Raw genomic sequence first — 21,633 nt, 5'->3', positions numbered from 1 at the left:
TTTTGAGCATATAGGTACCCATTAGGAGTACTCACGCTGTACACACCAGAGAATTAACACGGAGGGTTGTTGGCATACAGCGATGCTGCAGTGTGTCCAGATGTTCACTGGATTTCAAAAGGTTAAAGAAATACCTATCCTCCCTGCAGTATCAGCAGTGCTCTCTCCCTACCGATGTAAAAGTAGTAGAAAACTTGTCAGGATAACTGCTGGATGAATTTTAATCAAGTGTGACGTACCCTGCTGGTCAGGATCTGCGTTTCTGGACACCATGGCACTGATGGCTGGGAAAGTGATACTGGACATGGCAGCCACAGCTCCTGCTGCCCACATCATCCTATAAAGAAATCAGCCCATTAAATGCAGTTTTCAACCTTTTTTCATTTGCGGATCTCTAAAAAATTTCAAATGGAGATGCAAAGCCTTCTGGAAATCTTAGACAAGTCTGCAGACCCCCCAGGTGCCTGTGGACCACAGGTTGAAAACCACTGCATAAAGCAGAAAGGAGGAGCACTTTCCATACAAGAAGTACTGCAAACTAAAGCTGGAAGAGCAGACAAATATCTCCCTCTGGTGGCCAAATAGAGAACATTGCACAACTACATTGGGCACAAGCAGCTGGCTAAAGAGGGGAGGGATGAGAAATGTGTCAATCATGCAAACCCACTCTTACCAAGGCAATGCATCCGATGAAGTGAGCTGTAGCTCACGAAAGCTTATGCTCTAATAAATTTGTTAGTCTCTAAGGTGCCACAAGTACTCCTTTTCTTCTTACCAAGGCTGCGATCCAAAGCCGTACCAGGCAAGCTGTAGAATCTGGAAGCCTAAGCCCAAGAGGATGGTATTTTTGTTTCCTATTGAACGCATGAGAATCCCCAACACTACTGTCTGAAAAGAGAAAATGAGATGATGTTATCAAACTACAGTGGGGAGAAAGGAAGCAACTACACTGGACAAGAAAGTGATGAAGAAAGAGGAGGAAACTCTCCTCACTGTCAGGTTTGTAAGGCCCTGGGCTGTCCAGCAGCTAGTAACATGCATTAATAAGGCTTCACAAAAGAATTCTGACAGTTGCCAATCCAATCGTCAATGTCACAAATTTTGATGTATTCTCATAACCGAGGGGTTCGAGAGTAGTACCCAGAGAATGGGTTCTCACCTGAGCCAATATGGAGAGAATTCCAACCACACCAATAAAGGCTGCCACAGTCTCTGAGGAAAATCCAATGACCTGCAAAGAATCAGAAGGGACACGATTTCAGGCAAAGAGCTTTGTGTTGTACCTGAGAAAAGCCACGTCATGAGAGCCATCTCTAGTGCTTACTGATACTACATGTCAGTAGCCTGAGCATCACACAACTTGACCCTCCACCGCCTCATGGGAAAGCGAACATTAAAGCCTCCCCAGTGACAAGAGGGAAGATGTTTCCATGGGCTAAAGAGGTAACTAAGTGAGTGGATACGCTGTCCCAAGTGCCTGAAGACGACAAGGTGGGGTAAGCACCGAGTCCAGCGCAGGTAGCTAGTGATTAGCCTGGGGACTGCATTCACAAAGCACAGAAGGGCTGCACAGTTAACCAGCATTCATGGGGATCCTCCATTTTCAATCAGGTTACTGGTACTGTTTCATCCTCATTAAGAAACAGCTTCTGGTCAGCAGTGGCAAACCAGAGCCGCTGGTGTGCTGCCAAGCTGCCTTTTCTCCCAGCCCAGGATCACTGGGCAGAAGGTGCCGCCCCATACTGCATAGTCAGGAAGGAAATAAAACAAATGCATGAGACTATAACGCTCACTACAAACCTTTGATTTCCAAACCTGTATCCTAGTTTAACCCCAATGACTGACCTGTCGTAGGTACAAAAAGAAGCTGGAGTACTGGCCGGCTTCAGGAAGGTAGGAGAGAAAGACAGTAATGCAGATGAGAAGCACGGTAGAATCCTGGCCCACTTTGCGGAGAGACTGGAAAAACAAACAGGACCATTAGGCTCCCTCTGATACAAACCCAACACAAAGGGTTACTTAATACACTGGGCACCCTGGAAGGGCTTGTTCTGCCACAGCATTTCTCCACATCAGTGGGACATATCTGTATGACAGATCAGTCTGACACCAAATTGTTTCTGCCTTGAAGAGCTTCCCAGCTGTGGGAAACTTCACCGTGCTAATGCTGAGCATCACAGAGAATCCAGCTAGATTTCTGTAACTCTGGCTCTCCTTGGAACATTAATATGGGCAGTGACTCCTACGTGAGACAAAGGTGAGGAGCAAATGAGCAAGACAAGCCTTTTCAGGGACCCAACCAGCTCTCCCCCAGGCTAACAGAAGCAGCAACATGCTAGGTCTTTCGCATGGCTATACAGAGTGCAATTGCAAAGCAATGGGCGATGTACTCACACCATCAGTTATTCCCACCAAAGGATTATTTTTCTTCAGGGACACTGGAAGCTGTTTTTAGACACTATGTAGCCATATACACTCACAACCCATTACCCAGCATTGAATAAAGAACCAGCCAGACATCCTCCTCCTTGCATCTGATTTAATCATGTCTAAATTCACATCCTTTGCCTCTTGCAAAATGAGTCCCTTTTTATCTTCACCCTCCTGTTCGAAGAACTAACATGGTACTTGGGGAAATAGATCTAGAAGTTAAATTGCAGTGAAAAATTGCCAGTAGCAAACTACTTACAGCAAATGGATCTGCCTGTTCCCAAGAGATAGGAGCTCCCCAGGACACAGGGCGCATCTCCTCCGGCAGAGATTCTGGTACAGCCAGCAGAATGAAGCCAATATCCAGCAGAGCAACCCCTGAAGCCAGCACCACCACCAGTGTATCACCATAGGCTTGGGACAGGTATGCGCCAATTGCCGGACTTGTGACCAGGCTGGCTGCAAAAGTGGCTGACACCTGCAGTGTAATACAAATGTTAGTAGTAGTAGTATCTTCTGGTCAGAGCCTACCCTCTTTCCCAGAGTCATCCAAGGCCATCAGCTCCACCACCTATGGAGTAGCCAAACTATAGGGACAGGTTTTCCAGAATCGTGGAATACAGAAATGTGGCATTTCCCCCCCCGGTAGAGTTCAGGCTAGGTCATGACAGATAACCAGAGGCATCTCAACCAATACTTAAGGTGTTTTCAGTAATCCTATTATAACACTATGCAAGAATAGTTCAGCAGAAGCCACAGGTGCACAGCCACTGTTCTATTTGTGTTTGCATGGAAGCCAGCACAGTGTAGTGTCACAGCCTGGAGAAAGGACTAAATGACAATACAGCTGGATTCCAGATTTCACAGCACCAAGCTCTGGGGTTGGTTTCTAAACACGTTGCTCCATTTGGAGTCAGGAATGGACCAGCAATGGACACAGTGGATTGTGAGGAATGCAGAAGTCCTGTGTGCAATGCCCATGGGGAGTCCACTCTTAAAATGGTCCCACACTGCACCTCTCTGAATTCTGGAGCAGTGAAGTATTTCTTTGGGGAATCAATTAATGATGTAAATCCTTACCAAGCCATAAGCTGTACTGCGTTCATGTTCCTGTGTGATATCAGCAACATAGGCAAAAATCACAGAGAAGGTGACAGCAAAGACTCCAGACATGGAAATGACAGCAAAATACCACCTGAAAGAGATGTTCCCAGAGGCAGAGTTAGAGGAAACACATGACAAACAGGAGCCTAATGCTGCTGAACTACAGTCTCTTCTCCACACCCCTGCTTCTATTCATTTTATTTCACTTCATCCTGAAGTGCTCAGAAATGCCATTGGGCTGCCATTCCGGTTAACACTTCATGGCTTAAAAATCCAGTCCAGACCCATCTCTGATAGTATCCCACACATAAAGGGAACATTAATGCAACTCAGTTCCAATGCAGTTTTTAGTAGTGGGAAGCAAACACTAGGAGAAGGCATTCCTTTCTGACTGGAGTTATAATCCAATGGTGTGTGAAGGAAGCTCTGGATCAAGGAAAGGCTGCCTCTTGAGGCTCCTTCTCTTCATCATACAAGCACTTCCAATCTCCTCCAGTCACTGCACCTCCAGATCCTCCTAACTCCACCATCTCAAGCGACTACATCTCCAGATTCCTGTATGACACTCTCACTCATCTTCTGGACTGATCCCTCCCAGATCACTGCGCCTTCACATCATCTCCATTCCAAGCATAGACTCACCATGGGCTGATCTTCATGAGAGGTATTGGTGCACACGTGAAGAACACAGTGAGGAGAAGGAAGGACTTCCTGCCCCAGACATCAGAGAGAGCACCAATCAGTGGGGCACTTAGAAAGGACAGCAGGCCCTAGGAGAAGGAAGAGGGGTTCACACCAGATACAGATCCCACAGCCACTTTCTCTGGCTGGCAATCCACTGTTTGGGATTTCTAGGAGGTGGCAAGGTTACCAAAACATGACAAATCATTAGATAGCTGAAATCTCTATACTGGAAAAACTGCTAAATGCTCAAATTATTTTCCTAAGTACTCATTCTGCAGCTGTGGTCTTCCCATGCCTATTTGTGCAGCAGGGAGCTGACACTGCCTGGAGATGCTGGCAAAACTCCAAATTGTCAATATTTGTTGCAGTTCAGGGAAAGCTCTGGCTCTAGATTGAGACCTGTTGGATGTGAAAGGAGGCCAAGTCCATTCAGCCTCTGTAAAAGTTCCCCATATCTACAAATCTTTCAGACCCATGACAAAATGGGGGAATAAGCTCTTTAAGATATACATGAGATTGTTTGAGCTGCCCCATGCCTGAGAAAAATCATCCTTCAATGATAGTCATGCTCCTTTCACTGGGGTGCTCCTGCTAATACTGATGCCCATCCCAAAGACCAATTCTATCATGTTACCAAGCAAATTAGAAAATGATTGTTTTAGTCCTTGCCAGCTTCTGTAATTCTCCCACAGGTGTTGGACTACTCTAAAACCATTTCACCAGTTGCTATGTGGCTCTGTAATCATTAATCTACTGCGGGATGGCTGAGTTTCTAGATCATGGTTACGTTGTTTTTAATTCCGTTACTCAAGAGCTATAACAATACCTATTTTTTGTTTTCTTATCTAGAATCTGGTCACTAGGCTGTTCTCATACTGTTTTGGAGCGTTCTTAGCAGCAAACACAGCATGGAACACATGGGCTGGCATCCTCCAGGCCCTAGGGTTGCTCAACCCCCTGCTCCGCCCCAGGCGCTGTCCCCTTCTCCCAAGCTCCATCCGCCTCTTTCCACCCTTACCTCTTCCCACCCAGTTCCACCCCTTCCCCCCAGCCTGCCCTATCCCTGCTCCTTGCCCCCATTGCCTCCTGCATGCCATGGAACAGCTGATTGCAGCAAGCTGGAGGTGCTTGGAGGGAGGGAGAGGAGTTGATCAGCAGGGCCATTTGCGGACAAGAGGTGCTGCGGGGGTGGTGAGCAGGCTGCCAAAAGGTGCTAAGCATCCACTAATTTTTTCCATGGATGCTCCAGGACTGGAGTCGGACCCTACGGCATAGGGTTCAGGCTTCCTGGGCAATCCAGCAGACTGTCAGTGCTATTCTGGAAGAAAATACCTAAATGGATTAGCACACAGAGAATCAACTGGGCATGAAAACAGAACTGCCCTTCTGCTGAGCTTGCCAATAAGGTGGCCACTTACCCACTGAAGATTAGACTAATCACACCAAACAGCACTCTGATTTTAATGACTTTCCATTGCTACTGACCTTGTTCTCAGATTGGAACAAAGCCCAGATGGTAGGTGGAATGGCCCATTGTACTTCGACAGCATTGGTTCTTTAATATGGAAGGAAAGAATTCCTTACCTTGACCCCATGGATCAGGCCATTCATCAGGAATGTGTGCTGAGGAAAAGTCCGGTGTAACACCTGTGGAGACCAAGTCAACAATTTTACAGATCCCCCACTAAGTTCTGCTGTTAAAGGCCAGGAGGATCACATCAAACGAGACTAAAGCCTGCAGTCCATGTTTGCCCACAGCATTGACATTCCTATTCCCATGCCACAATCATCGTACACACATGCTCTGCTAACAAAATATACGGAGCCCTTTTGTTTCCTCATCAGGCAGCCACTTCTCCCACGTACATCATAGGGAGACATGTGAGTGTGTTGGATTTGGGTAGGGGTGAGCTTGTGCCCAAGTTTCTCTAACACTATGAGGCTATTTCAGACAGAAACATTTCCCCATCTCTTCCCCATCTGCCTAATCCCTATTTCTGCTTCATTTAACTCAGTGAGTGTTTCCTGACCACGCCCTTCTTGTTTTTGTACCCCCTACCTACTTGACTTATATACTATATATTTGATTTTATACTAGTGAATGTACTTTTAAGGGCCTTTGTGAACAAGACCTTCTTTGTACGGAAATTACCTAGATCCCAGAAATCAGTTCACAGATCTTTATGGTACATTAAACTCTAATATGGACTTGTCTTACCAGCTGCCAAAAATAAGTTCTGAAAGCTGAGAATCCCCCTTGAAGCTGCCAACTTGGAAGTTTCCAGTCACTTAACTCTAATTCAAGACAAATATCTGAGTTGGGAATTCTGGTTCTTTTGATAAAGCTAACCCTTTGCTCTTGGTTTTATTGCGGCATTTCCTTTGTTACCTATATTGGTCATCACAGGGTCACCTAGCACAGATGTGAAGAACAACTCTATGTAAGCTTGAAAGCTTGTCTCTTACCAACAGAAGTTGGTCCAATAAAACATTTTATTACCTCACCCACCTTATCTCTAATATTCTGGGACCAACATGGCTACAACCACACTGCAAACAATTTTTCATGACAGTCTGTCACCCGCCCAGCTGAGATCTTGGCAAGGTTGTGTGGGGTCAGTAATTGGACAGAACTTGACAGTGCAGGGAGTGGTACTGGTAATTCAGAAAGAGGCAACCCTATCTCTGCATCAGTACTAAATCAATGTCCTAGCACCTATGTGAAAGTTGCAGTCATTGGATGAGTTATAAAACATCACGCCCTTGCTCAGTCATTAAAGATCTCCCATGGCACTTTTTCATCAGTACCCAAGAAATTCTGGCCAAATTCCAGCTTGGGTTCTTAAGTTCTGCCTCACTAACTCCCCCATTCCATTTCAAATAATGTATTCTTCATTCTCTGTCCTAAATTACTAAGCAGCGTTCTTATGTGCTTTTAAACAATTACCATGTTCCACTCAAGAGATGGCTGCAGCAATTCCCATGTGTAAAGTACTTTTCAGAATGAGTTCTACAGATCTAAGGTAGAATATCCTAGATTTTGCCTCTCGTGCTTCAAACCCAAACCCAGATCTTTAATGAAATCCTCAACCTCAGCATTGCCACCATGCTACCATCAGCAAGAGTCAGTTTCTCACCGTTAACATAGGGGTGGTGAGTAACCCCCAGGCAAAAAATTCCAGGAAAATAACCACCACCGCATGGTATACACTGGGCTCTCCAATCCCCTGTCGCTGAAAGAAAAAAAACACGTTAATGCCCTGAAATCTGAAAAGTGGTTTGGTGCATAAATTCATAGCCATACAGGGGGAGAGTTTCTAAGGCATAAAGGACAGGTAGGTGCTCAACTCCCACTGACTTCCAATGGGAATGGGACAGCTAATTGCCCTTTGTGCCTTTGAAAGTCTTCCCCTTAGCTCGTGGGGGGACAACTGAAGGGAAGCATTTGAATTTCCCTCAAATGCTGATAGAGGAGTTAGCTACAGAAAACACATTTCCCCAAGTGCTAAATTTCAGCTACTGACCCAGGTTTTCCATTGCTGCGTAGGTGTACCTGCAAGGTCACAGGCTTACGGAGAACAGGAGTCACAAGGGAGTGTAGAAAGCAAACAGGGTTCAACTTAGCTGTGTCAGGGAATTGCACAGATCAAACACTCAGAAGCATAGTGTGCCTTTCACAAGGGGGGATTTTAGTGCAACTGGCCTACATGACTTTAACACACCAGAAAGCACAGATAGCACTAAGATGAGTGCTGATACATTATAAAGTACATCTGTTGTTCAACCAAGCTGTTTAAAATTTTCAAAGCCAACTAAGGAATTAAGACAATTCCCATGAATTTGAATGGAAATTGAATGTCAGAATCTCCTGTCAGCTGTGGAAAACCTCAGCCCTTGTGTGTGTGTGTTTTTTCTAGAGTAGATGAATGGGCTTCCCATTTAGTTTAGTTGTGGCACAGTGTGAAAGGTATGCTGGAATTTATAGCCTGCTGTTACCTCAAATATTAGCAGAATTATTCTGGGAGAGCTACAGATTAGAGTAACTGTTAACAGAGCAAGAGAAGACAAGATTCTGAGATCCTGGTCTTATTAACAGTTTCTATTAAAGATGCTTCCTTTAAACAGATTGTAAATCTGATTCAAAGACAAACACCTGCAAAACAGGGAATACCCTAGGGAAATATGGTCATTAAATGAAGTTATTTTTATTCTACACAAACAACTAGACAAACCCTTTCTCTGTTGCTACAAAATGTGAAGGTGGCATTATGCCAGCAATGCTGGAGAAAACTGCAAGTTGCATGGATATTTAATTCCCTCATCCAATTACACTGTCTTGGTAGAAGGAGAGATACTTCCCGTCACAGAAAGAAGTTGTCTCTCTTCTTCCCCCATCACATCCTTCCATTACACCCTTTCAATCAAAACTCTGCAGTTAGATTTTTTTTGTCACTCGGACAAAACAAAGATACCTCAACAGAGCAGCAGAGGTTATGAACTCTGGGAAACAGGTAAACCCCTTCAGACAGTATAGAACTATTTGAGCAGCCTGGATCACAGCAGAACTGGCAACAAGAACTTGCGGAGGGCCCAGTTTATAATACAGCATGGACTGTGCAAGCAATTACTATGTTGGAGAAAATGAGCATTAACCACAATTAGCTATTGGTTATTGCAAGCCCCCTTTTCCTGTCTAGCATTAATAGAGATTTTATTTTGGAACCACACTAATGGGATGAATTGTGGCCAAATCTGTTGCCAGTGGGCACTGAACTCAGGACATTCAGCACCAAAAGCACAAATCCCAACATCTGGGCTAAAGCCGTAAGTTCTTTAGCTGTAAGTAGCAGGCTGTTATCGTCAGTGGAGCCAGTCAATAGAAGGAAACATGATCAAATGTAGTAAATCAGTGTATTACATTAGGCCAGACAATGGCCGAAATATAACCTTTTAAACCAATTTAATGTGGTTCATTAACATGGTTTGCAGTTATGCTACATGTGGATGAAGTGTCAGGCAGAAGACTATTTGAAAAATGATTTCACCCACCATCCCTGCTAACAGTTAGTCACAGTATTTGAACCCTGTCGGGAATCTGAACAATTCCATAACAACTTGTTAGCATTGGAGTACAGTTAGACAAATAGAAAACCTTCGTTCCTGTTTTACAGCTTTTTGCATCTTCCACCTATTTATATGATTCATCTTTCAATGCCTAAACCAGCATCCCAAACTCTGAAGAACGAACTAAAGATTACACTGTAGAAGGACACTGGTCACTAAGTACCAGGTGAAGTTTACTTCTGGGGCTGACCTCACATGCATGTTTTACTGTTCTGAATGACCCACTTTGGTTGTGCTTGTAGCCACTCCTGAAAATAGCACAATAATTAACATTTCACTGGCTTTTAACATTGCTTAGTGCCGCCCCACCCACCCTGTCATCTTCTCCCTCATATTGTTTACTGCAAGTGTTCAGTTCCCACTGTTTGTAGTTTGCCTAGAGAACACTCCACTAATCAAACAGATGTACATTTTATATTTGTTCTGTTAATGGCAGGGATTTAGCAAAACCCATCTATTTGTAACCCTTTGAGTCCCATGGCTCCAAGTTTGTTTCAGTGTTCAGTGTAACAAATCAAGTTTAGAGTAATCTCTTACTTTACAAGAAAGAATACAGGTAAAGTTCAGGTTTGAATTGTTTCCAACCTAAACAAGTATTTTCCATTTTGACTAGTCCAAACCAGTTTAGCAAGTTTGATGAAAAAGGAAGATGATCAATCTGCTTCAAAATATATTGAGAGATCACTGTACCCAAGTAGATTGTCCCCCAGGGCAGTGCTATAACTGCCATATGAAAAGTTTAATGGGTGCTATATTAGCCTCAGAAACAGCCATTTACTTTACAGATATGACTGCTTGGGTCCCATGAGAACCAGCATGGTGGGAGGAGACCACAACTTAATAACTTGGCTTCCATGAGGGCCAGCATGGCGGGAAAGCGCTTACCACTCAGTATCTTATACTCTGGTGTACCTAGTACACTAGTAGTCTAAAATACAAAGCACAGTGCTAAAATTTAACTACAGCAGAGTGTAATAATCTGCGTTATAGGCATATACTGGTAGCATCTGGTGATGTTACAATGCTGGTCTCTCCCTACTCCAAAAACACTTCTCAACAGAAGGCCCCAAATATGTCAGACCCCCGGCAAATCCAAGCCTCAGGGTCAGCCTACACAGTGAGGCGTGCAAGCTCCAAATACACGCACAACTCACGTGACAGCTTGGTCCAGCTGGTTTCATTCCACTGGACCCACCGCACTGGTGAGATCCACGCTTCAGATCTTCATCGAATGGCTCCCAAGGAGATCGCAGCTGTGTTTTCCCCACCCTGAAGATAGCCCCAGCGTGGTGCAAACAGCACAAGTGCTCTTGGCTCCCACCTGCCATGTGGGATTCCCACACTAGGCCAGTGCTGCCCACTGCCCACTGCTCACCCACCACCTAGGGATCCGTCAACGGCACCCATGGCGGGGGCCAGCAAGGCGAAGGCCTAGCGTATGGGCGATGGGCCGGGAAAATCGGCTGGAGCAAAGTCCCCCCTCCCCCGCCAGACCCCTCCAGCTTCCTGCCCCCTTCCCTCCACCCCGGGCCCCGCCCCCCCAGCCTACCCCCGCCCCCGGGGGGACTCACGCTGGCTCCGTCCCGGATGATGATTTTCTTGGCCAGCAGGACGCTGCGGTTGAGCCGCTTCTTTTTCTTCTTCTCGCCGGTCATGGTGAGGCCGGGGCCCTGCTGCTGCTGCCCGGGTTCCGCTGCGGCCCCATCCTCCCCCCGGGGGCCGGGCCAGACTGAGCCCGGGGGGGAGGGGGGAAGGACTCAGGGCCACCGGGACCGCCTCACGCCGGAGGCGCCGACACCATCCCCCCCCCCACGGCGGCGGCCCGCTCCGTCCGGCTGCCTCCTCCCCAGCCCGGCGCGGCTCGCTCCTCAGGGCAACCCCGCGGCGCCGCCCGTCAGCGCCTCCTCAGCCGCTTCCGCCCGCTGCGCGCGCAGCCGGAACAGGCTCCGCCCGCCCCTCAGCTCACCCCATCGCCGCCGCGACCGCACCCCGCCCCTCCCTCCGGCTGCCTTCCGGATCCGGCTATTCCACCGTGCGCCACGCCCACCAGGCCACAGGCCCCGCCCACGTTCCCGCGTCACCACCGCAAATAAAACATGCTATTGACTGTCGTGGCCGTCAATCATTTCTGACTCCCTATCGCGGAGCTCCGCGCCCCCTTTCGCTCTGCCCTGGAAAAGACCCGGCGGCGGGCCTCCCAGCGCAGCCTCGTTTTCTCTACCCCTCCTCGGGATTGGCTCATCCGCACCTGTGCATCAAGGAGTCGGGCCCTCCGATTGGACTAGACTGTAGATAGACAGGGGAAAGGTGGAACTATTGGTTAACGGTCATAAACGGTCGCTCAGATTGTGCAGCTTTATCGGGCTGTTCCACTAACCTACGGGGGTGTGTGTCGAGGGGAAGGATTGTACCACTGATACCGCTGTTAATAATGGCGAGACCGTACCACCAAAGGGGGGTGTTACAGGCTGTACCATTGATCAATTGTGCCACTGACCTAAATGAGGGAATTGTGCTGTGCCAGTGACCTGGATGGTGGGGGGACGTGATGGTGCTACTGAACCGATTGGGGAGGGAGAGGTAAATGGAGGAGTGCATACTAGGACCTGATCATGGGCTGCACAAGTGGACTGCACTAAGGGAGAGGTGCATGCTGGGAGCCCTAATCCCCATGGGCCATGCATGAGGAGCAAGATGGAGCAGTGCATGCTGGGAGCTATGCGTGGAGATCATGATGGAGCAGTGCATGCTGGGAGCCCTAATCCCCATGGGCCATGCATGAGGAACAAGATGGAGCAGTGCATTCTGGGAGCTATGCATGGAGATCATGATGGAGCAGTGCATGCTGGGGAGGCCATCCTCCCCCCTAGGCTGCCCCTCCAGCTCACGTGGGTCAAGAGGAAGCATTGCATCCCAGGAACAGTCCTCTCCGCTGTAGTCGGCTCCACTGGACACAATCTAGTTATAGCATCTGGGTTCTGGTGGGTACCAAAGTGAATCCCCCATCGGAGCAGGAGTTAGGGAGCTGCTGAGCTGTGTCTTTTCTCCTCTAGAGCTCCCTCAGAGTAGCTGAGATGGCTTCTTCCAGACAGCGACTTCCTCTTTCTACCACCAAAGCTCCACCTGATCCCTCCTGGCTTTGGCTAGTTCAGATCTCCTCTCTTCCCTTTGCACGACAGTGTCACTGTGTGAAGCCCCCTTCCATGTGATTTTTTTCTATCAAGAAATGGCTTGGATTCTTCTGCAAGGTGATATGTGTGGGCTGTACAAAATCCCTTGCCTGCTTTGAGGCCAGTTCTGTACATCCCAAAGTCTCCCAGTTGTTGCCTACCAAGCTCCCTCTCTCTCAACTTGCTCCCCCAAATCCTTCCTCAGTTTTTACTGGTTCTCCAGACCTTCCCCTGCCTGAAGCTGTTGGTCTCAGCCTGGGAGTATAGGGACCTGTTTGAGGTGACAGCAGTGTGTTTCACTTATGATTTTCAGAACTAAAAAGCATAAGCTGGAGCTAAAGGAGTAACGGTAATAGCCGACATCTGTAATGGGCTCTTAACTTCTACACCAGCTGGTAGAGTGGGGCAAAGACCCACACTGTCCTAAAATGGGTTACATAAGCTCCTTGGGACAGGCAAATTTGCAGCATTCTGCCTTTTGTAAAGCACAAACACTGTGCTAGAAATGATCACAAGTAATAATCAACAGCAGGTCCTCCCTGCCCTTCAGCCCAAACAAACAAATTATCAACAAGCCTCGTGATACTAAGAGAATGGGCAATGAGCCAGCAGAACAAAAGGGAGATATGCACGTCACAAAAGAAGGGAATGTAGTGCAGAAAAGCTGGCGATGGTGGAGGATTAAGATCTTCAAGTAGGAAGAGCAGTTAAATCTGCATGCCAAGTCCTGGTTTACTTAGAATGAAGCACCACAAGGAAACCTTCTCAACCTCTGTGTAACTTCAGTGGGACTCGTGAGAAAGCGGTCATCAGAGTCAGAGATTCCAAGGCCAGAAGGAGCCATTGTGATCATCTAGTCTGATTTCCTGTATAAATAACACAGGCATAGAACTTTCCCAAAATAACTCCTAGAGCATATACTAACAAACAAACAAAAATCTATTCTTTGTTAAAAATTGCCAGTGATGGAGAACCCACCATAACCTTGGTAAATTATTCCAATGGTTAATTTCCCTCACTGTTAAAAATTTACACCTTGTCTCTAGCGAGAATTTGTCTAGCCTCAACTTCTAGCCATTGGATCTTTGTCTGCTAGACCGAGGAGCCCATTAACAAATAGTTGTTCCCTGTGTATGTGGCTTGTGACTGCGATCAGTTCAAGGCGTCACAATCTAGCCCTTTACCATTAATGATTATTATACTCACATTGCTAAGGCCCCCATCACCGCGGTACCTGGCAGCATTTAAAATGGGGTGGCTAACATTCCAAGCAAAAGAAGATAAATAATTGTTAATAATTTAATATTATTAATTATTAGCAATGTTTGAATTGTTAGTTGGAAAGAAACTGTCCTCAGATACATTCATGCTTTCACCTTTTAGGGTGATAAACATCAGAGAGACCACCACGTTCATAGGAGTGTAAGGTGATGCAGGCACAGGGTGCAGACATCAGTTGTTAGCACATTATCCTTGCTTGTGGACACTGGGTCACCACTTACCTGAAAAGTCACGGCCTTCAGCTCTGTATAGTCCAGAGTGTAGTTGTACTTTCTGTGAAAATCACCAATTTCCAACTGAAACCGATGGTGATTTGCTCCAATAATGAATGAGTATCCAATCTGGCTATGGTGGAAGCAGCTGTGCCAAGGTGAGATAGATACAGTACTAGAAACCAAATCTTAAGGCCAGATGCTCAGCTGATGTAAATCTGATTTGGCCCTACGTCGCTCTCTCAGGTTTAGACTTGGAGGGATTAGATTCTTATCAGTCAGTGTTGGTAAATGTCAATTTCACCATACACATGCAAACAACAAAAAATATTTCCACTGATGATAATAAAAATGTACAGAGTGGCAGGGTGAGAAAACTACGGCTTGAGAACTTATTAGAGTTTGATTTAAGAACATTTGCTTTGTATATTTTGACTTGTGATGTTGACAATTTGGGTTTTAATGGTTCTGAGGCTTTAACTTTGATTCTCAGCCATCTGCTGTCATTGAATAATTGTCTGACCCCTCCTCCCATAGTTTCCTGCAACGGTGAACATTTAAATTGATAAAAATAAGATGTTTAAAAATAAACATTGATATTGTCCATCAATATTATAAGAAATAAAAAGAGAATCCTGCCAAGGCTACTCATACTGTAAACTGTGAAGGCTGAAAAGGAAACCCAACAAGCAGGGCAGCTTTTCAGCTTTGGCACTTTGTTCTCTGTTGCACTGAAATAAGCAATGAAGCACTGGGTCTGAAAGGTTCTGTCTTCCTGTGAAAGGTCTTACCCATTGAGAAGGGTTTGCAGAGGTTAAAGATAAATTTTATACTCAAAATGCAGGATTTTGTAAACAGAGCATCAGGATCTGCTGACTCATCTTGGCAGGCAGAACAGGTGAGGTCCTGTTAGTTCCAACCCAGGAGTATAAAGGGGCTGGTATGCCTCTGAGGCAGTGAAGGCTAGTGGATAGGGCATTAAAGTGGACTGCAGGGACCTGGGTTCAATTGCTGGCTAGGCTACTAAACTGCTGGGTAATATGTGGCAAGTCACTTCACCTCTCAGATCTCTGTTTCCCCTCCTGCCCTTTGTCTTTCTTCTTATTTACCGTATCAGCTCTTCAGGGTATGGATTGTCTCTTACTATATGTATGTAGAGTGCTTAGCACAACAGGGACTTGATCTCAGTTGTGGGCCATAGTTGCTACCAATACAAATAATACTACTAATAATAATTAAGTAATTAATTAATAATCAAAGATAAAGGGAACTAGTGGCATGGATAGAAAGTTCCAGTAGGAAACAGCCAACCTTAGGCTGAACTTTGTGCATCCTGGGATTCCTTGACAAGTGTCTTGCAATGATTCGTGTCTCAAATGTGTTCCGTTTTGCAAGGAACAAGATAGTGTTTCTCACTGTCAGCCCTGCAAACTCAACCTGGGATCTGTGAGTCCAGCTGGGGTCTTTCCTCCTCTTGCATTGTCACCTGTAATAAAGGTTTTGCAGGCCAGATCAGACCCTCAGTGACCCTATGCAACCCCACAGTCATCAGTACCTTTGCTCAGATAGAACTGCCTAAGTAAACACTTCTATTGAAGATGTACAACCCCTTTCACTCTCTCTTTGTCATGTTGGTTCTGCAGGGCAGGAACGAACAAAAATCAGTATTTGGTTCAATTCAATGAGGATTCATGGCATGACGAGCTCTTCAAGTGTTGCCAAAGTGTAAATGCGACAGGCCCTTCAGGTCGCTGTTAGAGGTAAGTAAGCGCCACCCAGAGATTGAGCTATACAGTGGGTGGGGTTTGAGCCCCTTTGTCCATTTGTCATTCTTGGTCTAGTGTGATGCTACTTCTGTATTCAGTAAAAAGGCATTTTTGTCACAGCAGAGAGGACTATGGGAAGACACATGTAGCGGGCAGGTCTGTTGCATAAGAATGCACCTTGGTCACTTTTCACGGTAGCACTGTGCTTTGAGCAGGAAATCTGCCTTTTGGAGTCCTGCTGCGGGTCTCTCAAATACCAGTGCTTGGCATCTGCATGCAAATTGGTGGGAACTGACACCTAGAGACTAAATTGGATCAGGGCCCCATTGTGGGAGGCGCTGCACAGACACAGAGTGAGAGACAGGCCCTGCCCAGAAGAGATTACCATCTAAATAGACAAGACTGACAAAGGCTAGGAAGAGAAGGTAGCTGATGACTTAAAAATGGAAGCTGCTTGGCATTCTGAGGAGAAAACCTTGTGTTTAAGGAACTCTCATTTATTCCTTAGCTCCTTCTCACACTCACCCCCAGCAGCTTGCTGTTTTTCAGGAGATGTGAAAGCTGGTGACAGAGCAGTCCTGCTTCACAAAGCAGCCCTGCCTTCTACCTCTAGGGGGAGCCCTTTGGTCTGGATTTGTAGAGAAAACAGAAGCGCTCAGCCAGCCCCCGCACCAGAGGCCACATGTTCAGCAGGGCTCAGCTCCCATCTCGGTGCGCTAACGAGTGGGCCACATGTTCCCAAGCCGGCTGGAGGCTGAGCTGTTTTGAAAACCCAGCTCTTATTTAGGTGCCGAACCGGGAGCTGAGGTCTTCTGCAGTTCTGGCTGTGGGCGCTGAGCACTTGAAAATCTGGCCTGGAGCATTTGTACTTTTGATAGCGAGGAAGCACGGTCTACTGGGTAGGGCATTGCCCTGGGAATCAGGAACCCTTGGTTCTTTCCCAGCTCTGCAAACAAGTCACTCCACCTCTCTGCAACTGTTTTCCCTTTGTCTGTTAAAACTGCAGACTCTTCCAAGTAGGAACTCTCTCTCGTTCTGTGTCTATGCAGCACCTGGCACAACGAGGCCCCGATCTCAGTGAGGGTCTTTTGGTGCTACTGTCTTAGACATCATCATCATTTTGACCATCTGGCCCTTGGTGGTTTTAACAGCATGCACGCAACTTGGTTTCTTGCGCTGAAACAGGGTCTGCTCAGCTTTCTGTTACGTGGGGCTGTCTTCCACCTTGACTTTAGTGGGGTTACATAGGAGTATGAGGGGGCAGAAGGTGTCCCTCTGTGTCTGAGTTCTGGACCCATTTCTCCATATAAGGTAGCCCCCCACTCCAATACAGAAAACATTAACAGCCCTTTCCATTTATCGTGCGGAAGGATGTCACCCATTAGTACAAGCTACCAGGGGAGCTGTTTCTGTGCCAGCAATTCAGCCCCACAGATGCAGTTTTAGATAGGGGAAATAAAGAATAACTTGTATGTCGAAACCACAGGGGACGCATAAGGAGGCAGGATGAAATGACCCAATGCTGGAATTTGGCCTGGACACCAGCATTAAGCCTCCAAATCCTTACCTAAAAGGTGTCATCAAATGAAAGGAGGGCAGGTGCCCCGGGGTGTTGTAACAAATAAGTCTATAACTTTTGCCCGCTTAGGAATTAAACATGAAAAGTAGGTCAAGTTATTTCAATAATGAATGTTATAAAAGGTGCAAAGAAACCAGAGAGAGACTAAATTAGTCCAAACAAAACTGCCTACTGCTTTGGTTCAAGGACTGCATTGAGGTTGGACTTAAGAAAATGTAGAAATGAAGTCAAATAGGAAGTTAAATATGGCCTTATAGAAATGGTTTAATTGCTGTTCAAAATAATGAGGAGATTAACTAGGCCACTCACTCCCCCCCCACCTTTTAGGGCGCCTTAAAAGGAGACTTTTAAAATCATCTCACCTCAGTTCGCCTCGCACCAGCTCATCTCATCTTTCCTGACCCCGTGACAGAAGGAGGGGACCAGCCTGGCTCTTGTTTAAGGGCCTTTGTTTTTCATCTGTGAATCCTGAAAGTCATTATAACATCATGCCAACCACTCCTCAGCCCATCAGGGAGGACACCTAATTGTCAGCACTGCAGGGGTACCGGTCAGAGGCAAGTTAGATCCTGCTCCATTTCCCTTCCCTTTGTGTGTTACTTTCTGCCCAGCTATTTGTCCTCCTATTCCCTCTCTCATTCTCTCAGCTTTTCATCAAATCCTAAAATCCGCTGTATGTAGGCCTCAGAACAGTGAGATGATCCCGCCCTGCCCTGTCTGAGGAGAAAGGACCTGACTAGATGACATCCCTGTCCAGAATGTGAGCCAGGGTCCAAGCATCAGGTTTCGTGGCCAGCCTGAAGCATCCATTCGTAACTGACGAGCCTCCCACTGCTCCAAGATCATCAACAAAAGCCGAATTCCCCCCCACACATACTTTTCTAGCTTGTCTCTCCTCCACCTTGTGTCCCTCCGTTCCTTGGAACAGGAGAATCGAACCTCCTTCAAACATCAGGACTGAGAGCAAAATTAACCCTTCCCTTTTCCTGAGAGAAAAACTGTTGGCAAAAATAAGAGACTGATATTTTGCCCCCAAAAGGAGAAAGACTTTAATAAGTTTTAATTAAGTTTGTTTTGCATAATTGCGCAGTTTCCGTGTAAATCCTTGCTTTGATTTCTTGTGTTTGGTCAATAAACTTTCAACTACAGGATGAAGGCTTTTGGGTGTTTGCCAAAAACTGAGTATACCAAGATCTCTGGAGAACCCATCCTTCCCCCGCACCTTTGCATGACTATTTCAACACTGGGTAGTGAAAGAGGTTATAACACCTTGCTCCGATTGTTTGGACTAGTCACTTCACCTCTCCGGGTCTGGGTCCTCATGACCACTCAGAACCCAGCCATGGAGATAGCACTAGCAGCAGGAGGATCAAAGGGCTAACGGAGACTCTTCATTAGCTCTTAGCGGCACACAGCGGAGAAGCTGATATTTTGGTCTAGCACAGGGCAGTGGAGACAGCCAGGTCCTTACAAAGCATGTTCTAGAGGAGGTGCAACAGATCTTGCCCTATTCAGAGGTCATTTTGCGCCACCGGAGCAATGAAAATTAGCCGTTAAGCTGTAGGCCTTGGAGCAGGATGGGGGGGATCCTTCTCTGGTATAAAACTGTAGGGGACATTACAAAATGACCCAAATTAGAACAGCTCTTAGGTTTGGCTGCTGGCCACCCCAGGATCAGCTTAGGAGCGGGCCCAGCCTTTACTTCAATAGGGGAGAAAGGGCAGATTCCCTGCAGGACAGCGATGCTCTTCCGAGCTGCAGCTGCCTTTCTGCACAGAAACTCCAGGGAAGTGGGGTTGTTTTGTTGGCTGTTGTTCAGGAAGGCTATATTTGTGGGGATGGGTCACAGGGTCACAGCAGCATCTGAACTATATTCCCACCGGCTGTCTGCCTGGAGTGACTAAATGTGCTGCATTAAAATTAGCAGCTGACAATTAAGCCTGCCGCTGGGAACCTGCTCCAAGTGGTGAGTCATGCATAATGATGGATGTACCGTACCTGCTGCTTTGCGACTTGTCTCCCCACCACAGAGTCCAAGCCCTGGCAACTCCGGGTGCTAATGGTGCAGGCAGGCAAGTGCTCCAGCTGCAGCTCCTTTGCCCCCCACCCCGGCAGGTGGGAAAACCCATTCATTGGGGAAACCCATGGAACTTGCCCCCTCGATGGGCCTGCTAAAAGTGGGATGTTGTTGCTATGGTTATTCGGTATTTTTGCGGTCAGGGTAAAGGGAGAGCTGCTGTAACAGTCCTGTTCTTCCACCACAGATCTCAAAGCTCTCCAGGGTGAACGCAGACCCGCTGCAAGATGGAAGCATTTGCAACTATTCCACAGCTGTGTAGGGCTTCACCATTGTCACTGCGCTGCCAGAGGAAGCCAGTCAGAACATCCCAGCAATAGCATCTATCTAGCTATGGTACTTACCTATAGTACCACTGGCACAGTTCAGGGCAGCTGCTCCTGTGTTCCTCCTTGGTCCAGCAAGGACACCCCCTTGCAGGCTTTGGGCTGTCATGGCTGCCGAGACACGTGTCTCTTTCCCTTCTGAGCAGGGTATCTCCAGCCTGAACAGTTCCCTGCCTTCCCTGTGTTCTTCTCAGCAAAAGACAGGCTACTGAAGCAGGCTTCTCTTGCTTTCTCTTCAGAGACTAACAACCCAGCAATTGCCAACAGTATCTAACAGTTATCACACAGTTCTTAATAAACAGCCATATTTTATTCTCAAGGTAAAAGCACTACGGAGAAAACATATTAAAAACAAGAAGAACCTACCCTCATGCTACTAAGCCGGTCCGAGATCCTGCCTCTCCAACATGGGCGCTGGCAGGAGCAGTGCTTGCAAACCCCACCCAGGGATTTTCCTCTGGTTGCAAGTTCATCACACCCTCAGCTGAGAACCAGCACAGCCCAGAAAAGTTTCATCCACCCTTTATACCCTTTGGTGGTCTTTGAACTGACCATGAAGAGGCAACAATAAGTCTCTCCTTCAAAAGGCTGGATTCCAGGGGGGTCAGTTGCATTTCCTTCCCCCCAAGTATTTCTTAGGAAATACACTTCGCTCATATTGCCCCCATCCCCACGAAGTCCTCTGAAGTCCCTAATATCTTCCAGAGATTTCATTAATCATATCCTCTCTCCTGAAGAGGTTCCATACAATCCCACGCTAGTTCATGAACATTTGCATTTTCACGAGAACAGACTCCCCAAATCCTTAACCTTCATTCCATAAGGTTTCACATGATTCCATAAGGTTCGGCCAGGATACTACTATATCTGTCCCAACTACTTATTACCTGTAGTATCTGAGCACCTCACAATCTACGTGACACTCAACTTGGGGATGTTTCAGAGCTTCTAAAATAATGAATCACCCTGGCATGTCGAACAGCTGGCATCAAGCACTGAGCCCAGACCCAGGGCGGGATCAGACCCTTTGAATATGTCCATGAGGCAATGAAACATCCGCAGTACTGAGTCTCAGAGCCCAGGTCATCTGGCTCAGGCTAGCAGGGCTCAAGCTGGACCCCAGGTTCTGGGACCCTCCCTCTTCGTGGGGTCTCAGAGCTCAGGCTCCAGCCCAAGCCTGAATGTTTACATGGTAATTTTATAGCCTCACAGTCTGAGCTCTATGAGCCTGAGTCAGCTGATCCAGGCCAGCGGTGGCCTCACTGCAGGCAGTGTAGATAGATGTACCCTTTGTTGTGCTCTACTTCCTGCCAGTCCCCCTCTCCTTCTCCAGGCCTAGATGCCGATTCTCTTTGCTGTCGTTTACACCACTGCGTCATGGGCGCAAACCAAATCAGCATTTACAGCCACTTTACCCCGGTGTAAATGACCACGCACAGGAGAGGGCAGTGGGGAACTTGGCCCCAGGTCTTTGCAGGATGTTTCAATGCCGTAGTTTCAGCTAACAGCAACACCAAAAATCCACAAGCGCCCAGGAGGGCAGAATGGAGTGTTATTGCACCCGCATTAACTCTCCCATCTGCTTCACTGGTTTTGCACTGTACTCCTCTGAGCCTTCACAACACAGGTCAGGAGCTGGGGCTCCCCACTTGCCATTTCCAAGGGAATCCCTGGCTGCTGATTCTCAGCAATCCTGTGCAGGCAAGGGGTCCAGCACCCACCCCACACCTTACAAAGGAAAAGGACCAGCCTCCGCCCCAAGCACCAGCCTCTCGGACACCTGGCAAGTCCCAGAAGCATCAAGCGGATGGGCAGCAACCTAACCCCGCCAAGCACGGTGTGGATTTCTTGGCACACCAGGCAATCCTGCCCCATGCTGG

General features: G+C 47.1%; 1 protein-coding gene and 1 long non-coding RNA gene across 12 annotated transcripts in view; one reads left to right on the top strand and one right to left on the bottom strand.

Annotated features, from left to right (window-relative positions):
• LOC119848233 (hippocampus abundant transcript 1 protein-like) overlaps positions 1-11,268 on the bottom strand; it is a 29,303-nt gene extending 18,035 nt beyond the window's left edge. For all 10 annotated transcript variants that reach the window (XR_005290219.2, XR_005290218.2, XR_006277036.1 and 7 more), the window contains exons 1-10: positions 10,914-11,268; positions 7,356-7,451; positions 5,803-5,865; positions 4,177-4,304; positions 3,511-3,625; positions 2,690-2,908; positions 1,846-1,959; positions 1,160-1,231; positions 776-888; positions 240-337 (exon numbers count right to left, since the gene is read on the bottom strand). Coding sequence is in view for 1 of the 10 variants with exons in the window: in XM_038383731.2 (XP_038239659.1) it covers positions 240-337; positions 776-888; positions 1,160-1,231; positions 1,846-1,959; positions 2,690-2,908; positions 3,511-3,625; positions 4,177-4,304; positions 5,803-5,865; positions 7,356-7,451; positions 10,914-10,997 (1,102 nt within the window). In the remaining 9 variants the exon portion in view is untranslated. The remainder of the gene's footprint in view (positions 1-239; positions 338-775; positions 889-1,159; positions 1,232-1,845; positions 1,960-2,689; positions 2,909-3,510; positions 3,626-4,176; positions 4,305-5,802; positions 5,866-7,355; positions 7,452-10,913) is intronic.
• A 181-nt stretch (positions 11,269-11,449) lies between these two features.
• On the top strand, positions 11,450-18,488 carry LOC119848335. 2 transcript variants are annotated; one of them, XR_005290238.2, is made up of 3 exons: positions 11,450-12,323; positions 15,649-15,765; positions 17,678-18,488. It is a non-coding gene; the product is annotated as an uncharacterized LOC119848335 (long non-coding RNA). The 2 variants fall into 2 exon arrangements; XR_006277043.1 differs by lacking the exon at positions 11,450-12,323 and adding an exon at positions 13,498-14,163.
• The last annotated feature ends 3,145 nt before the right edge of the window (positions 18,489-21,633 follow it).

Source organism: Dermochelys coriacea, chromosome 25 (assembly GCF_009764565.3).
Source record: "Dermochelys coriacea isolate rDerCor1 chromosome 25, rDerCor1.pri.v4, whole genome shotgun sequence".
Classification (NCBI taxonomy): Eukaryota; Metazoa; Chordata; order Testudines; family Dermochelyidae; genus Dermochelys; species Dermochelys coriacea.
This window is presented reverse-complemented; position numbering and strand designations above follow the sequence as displayed.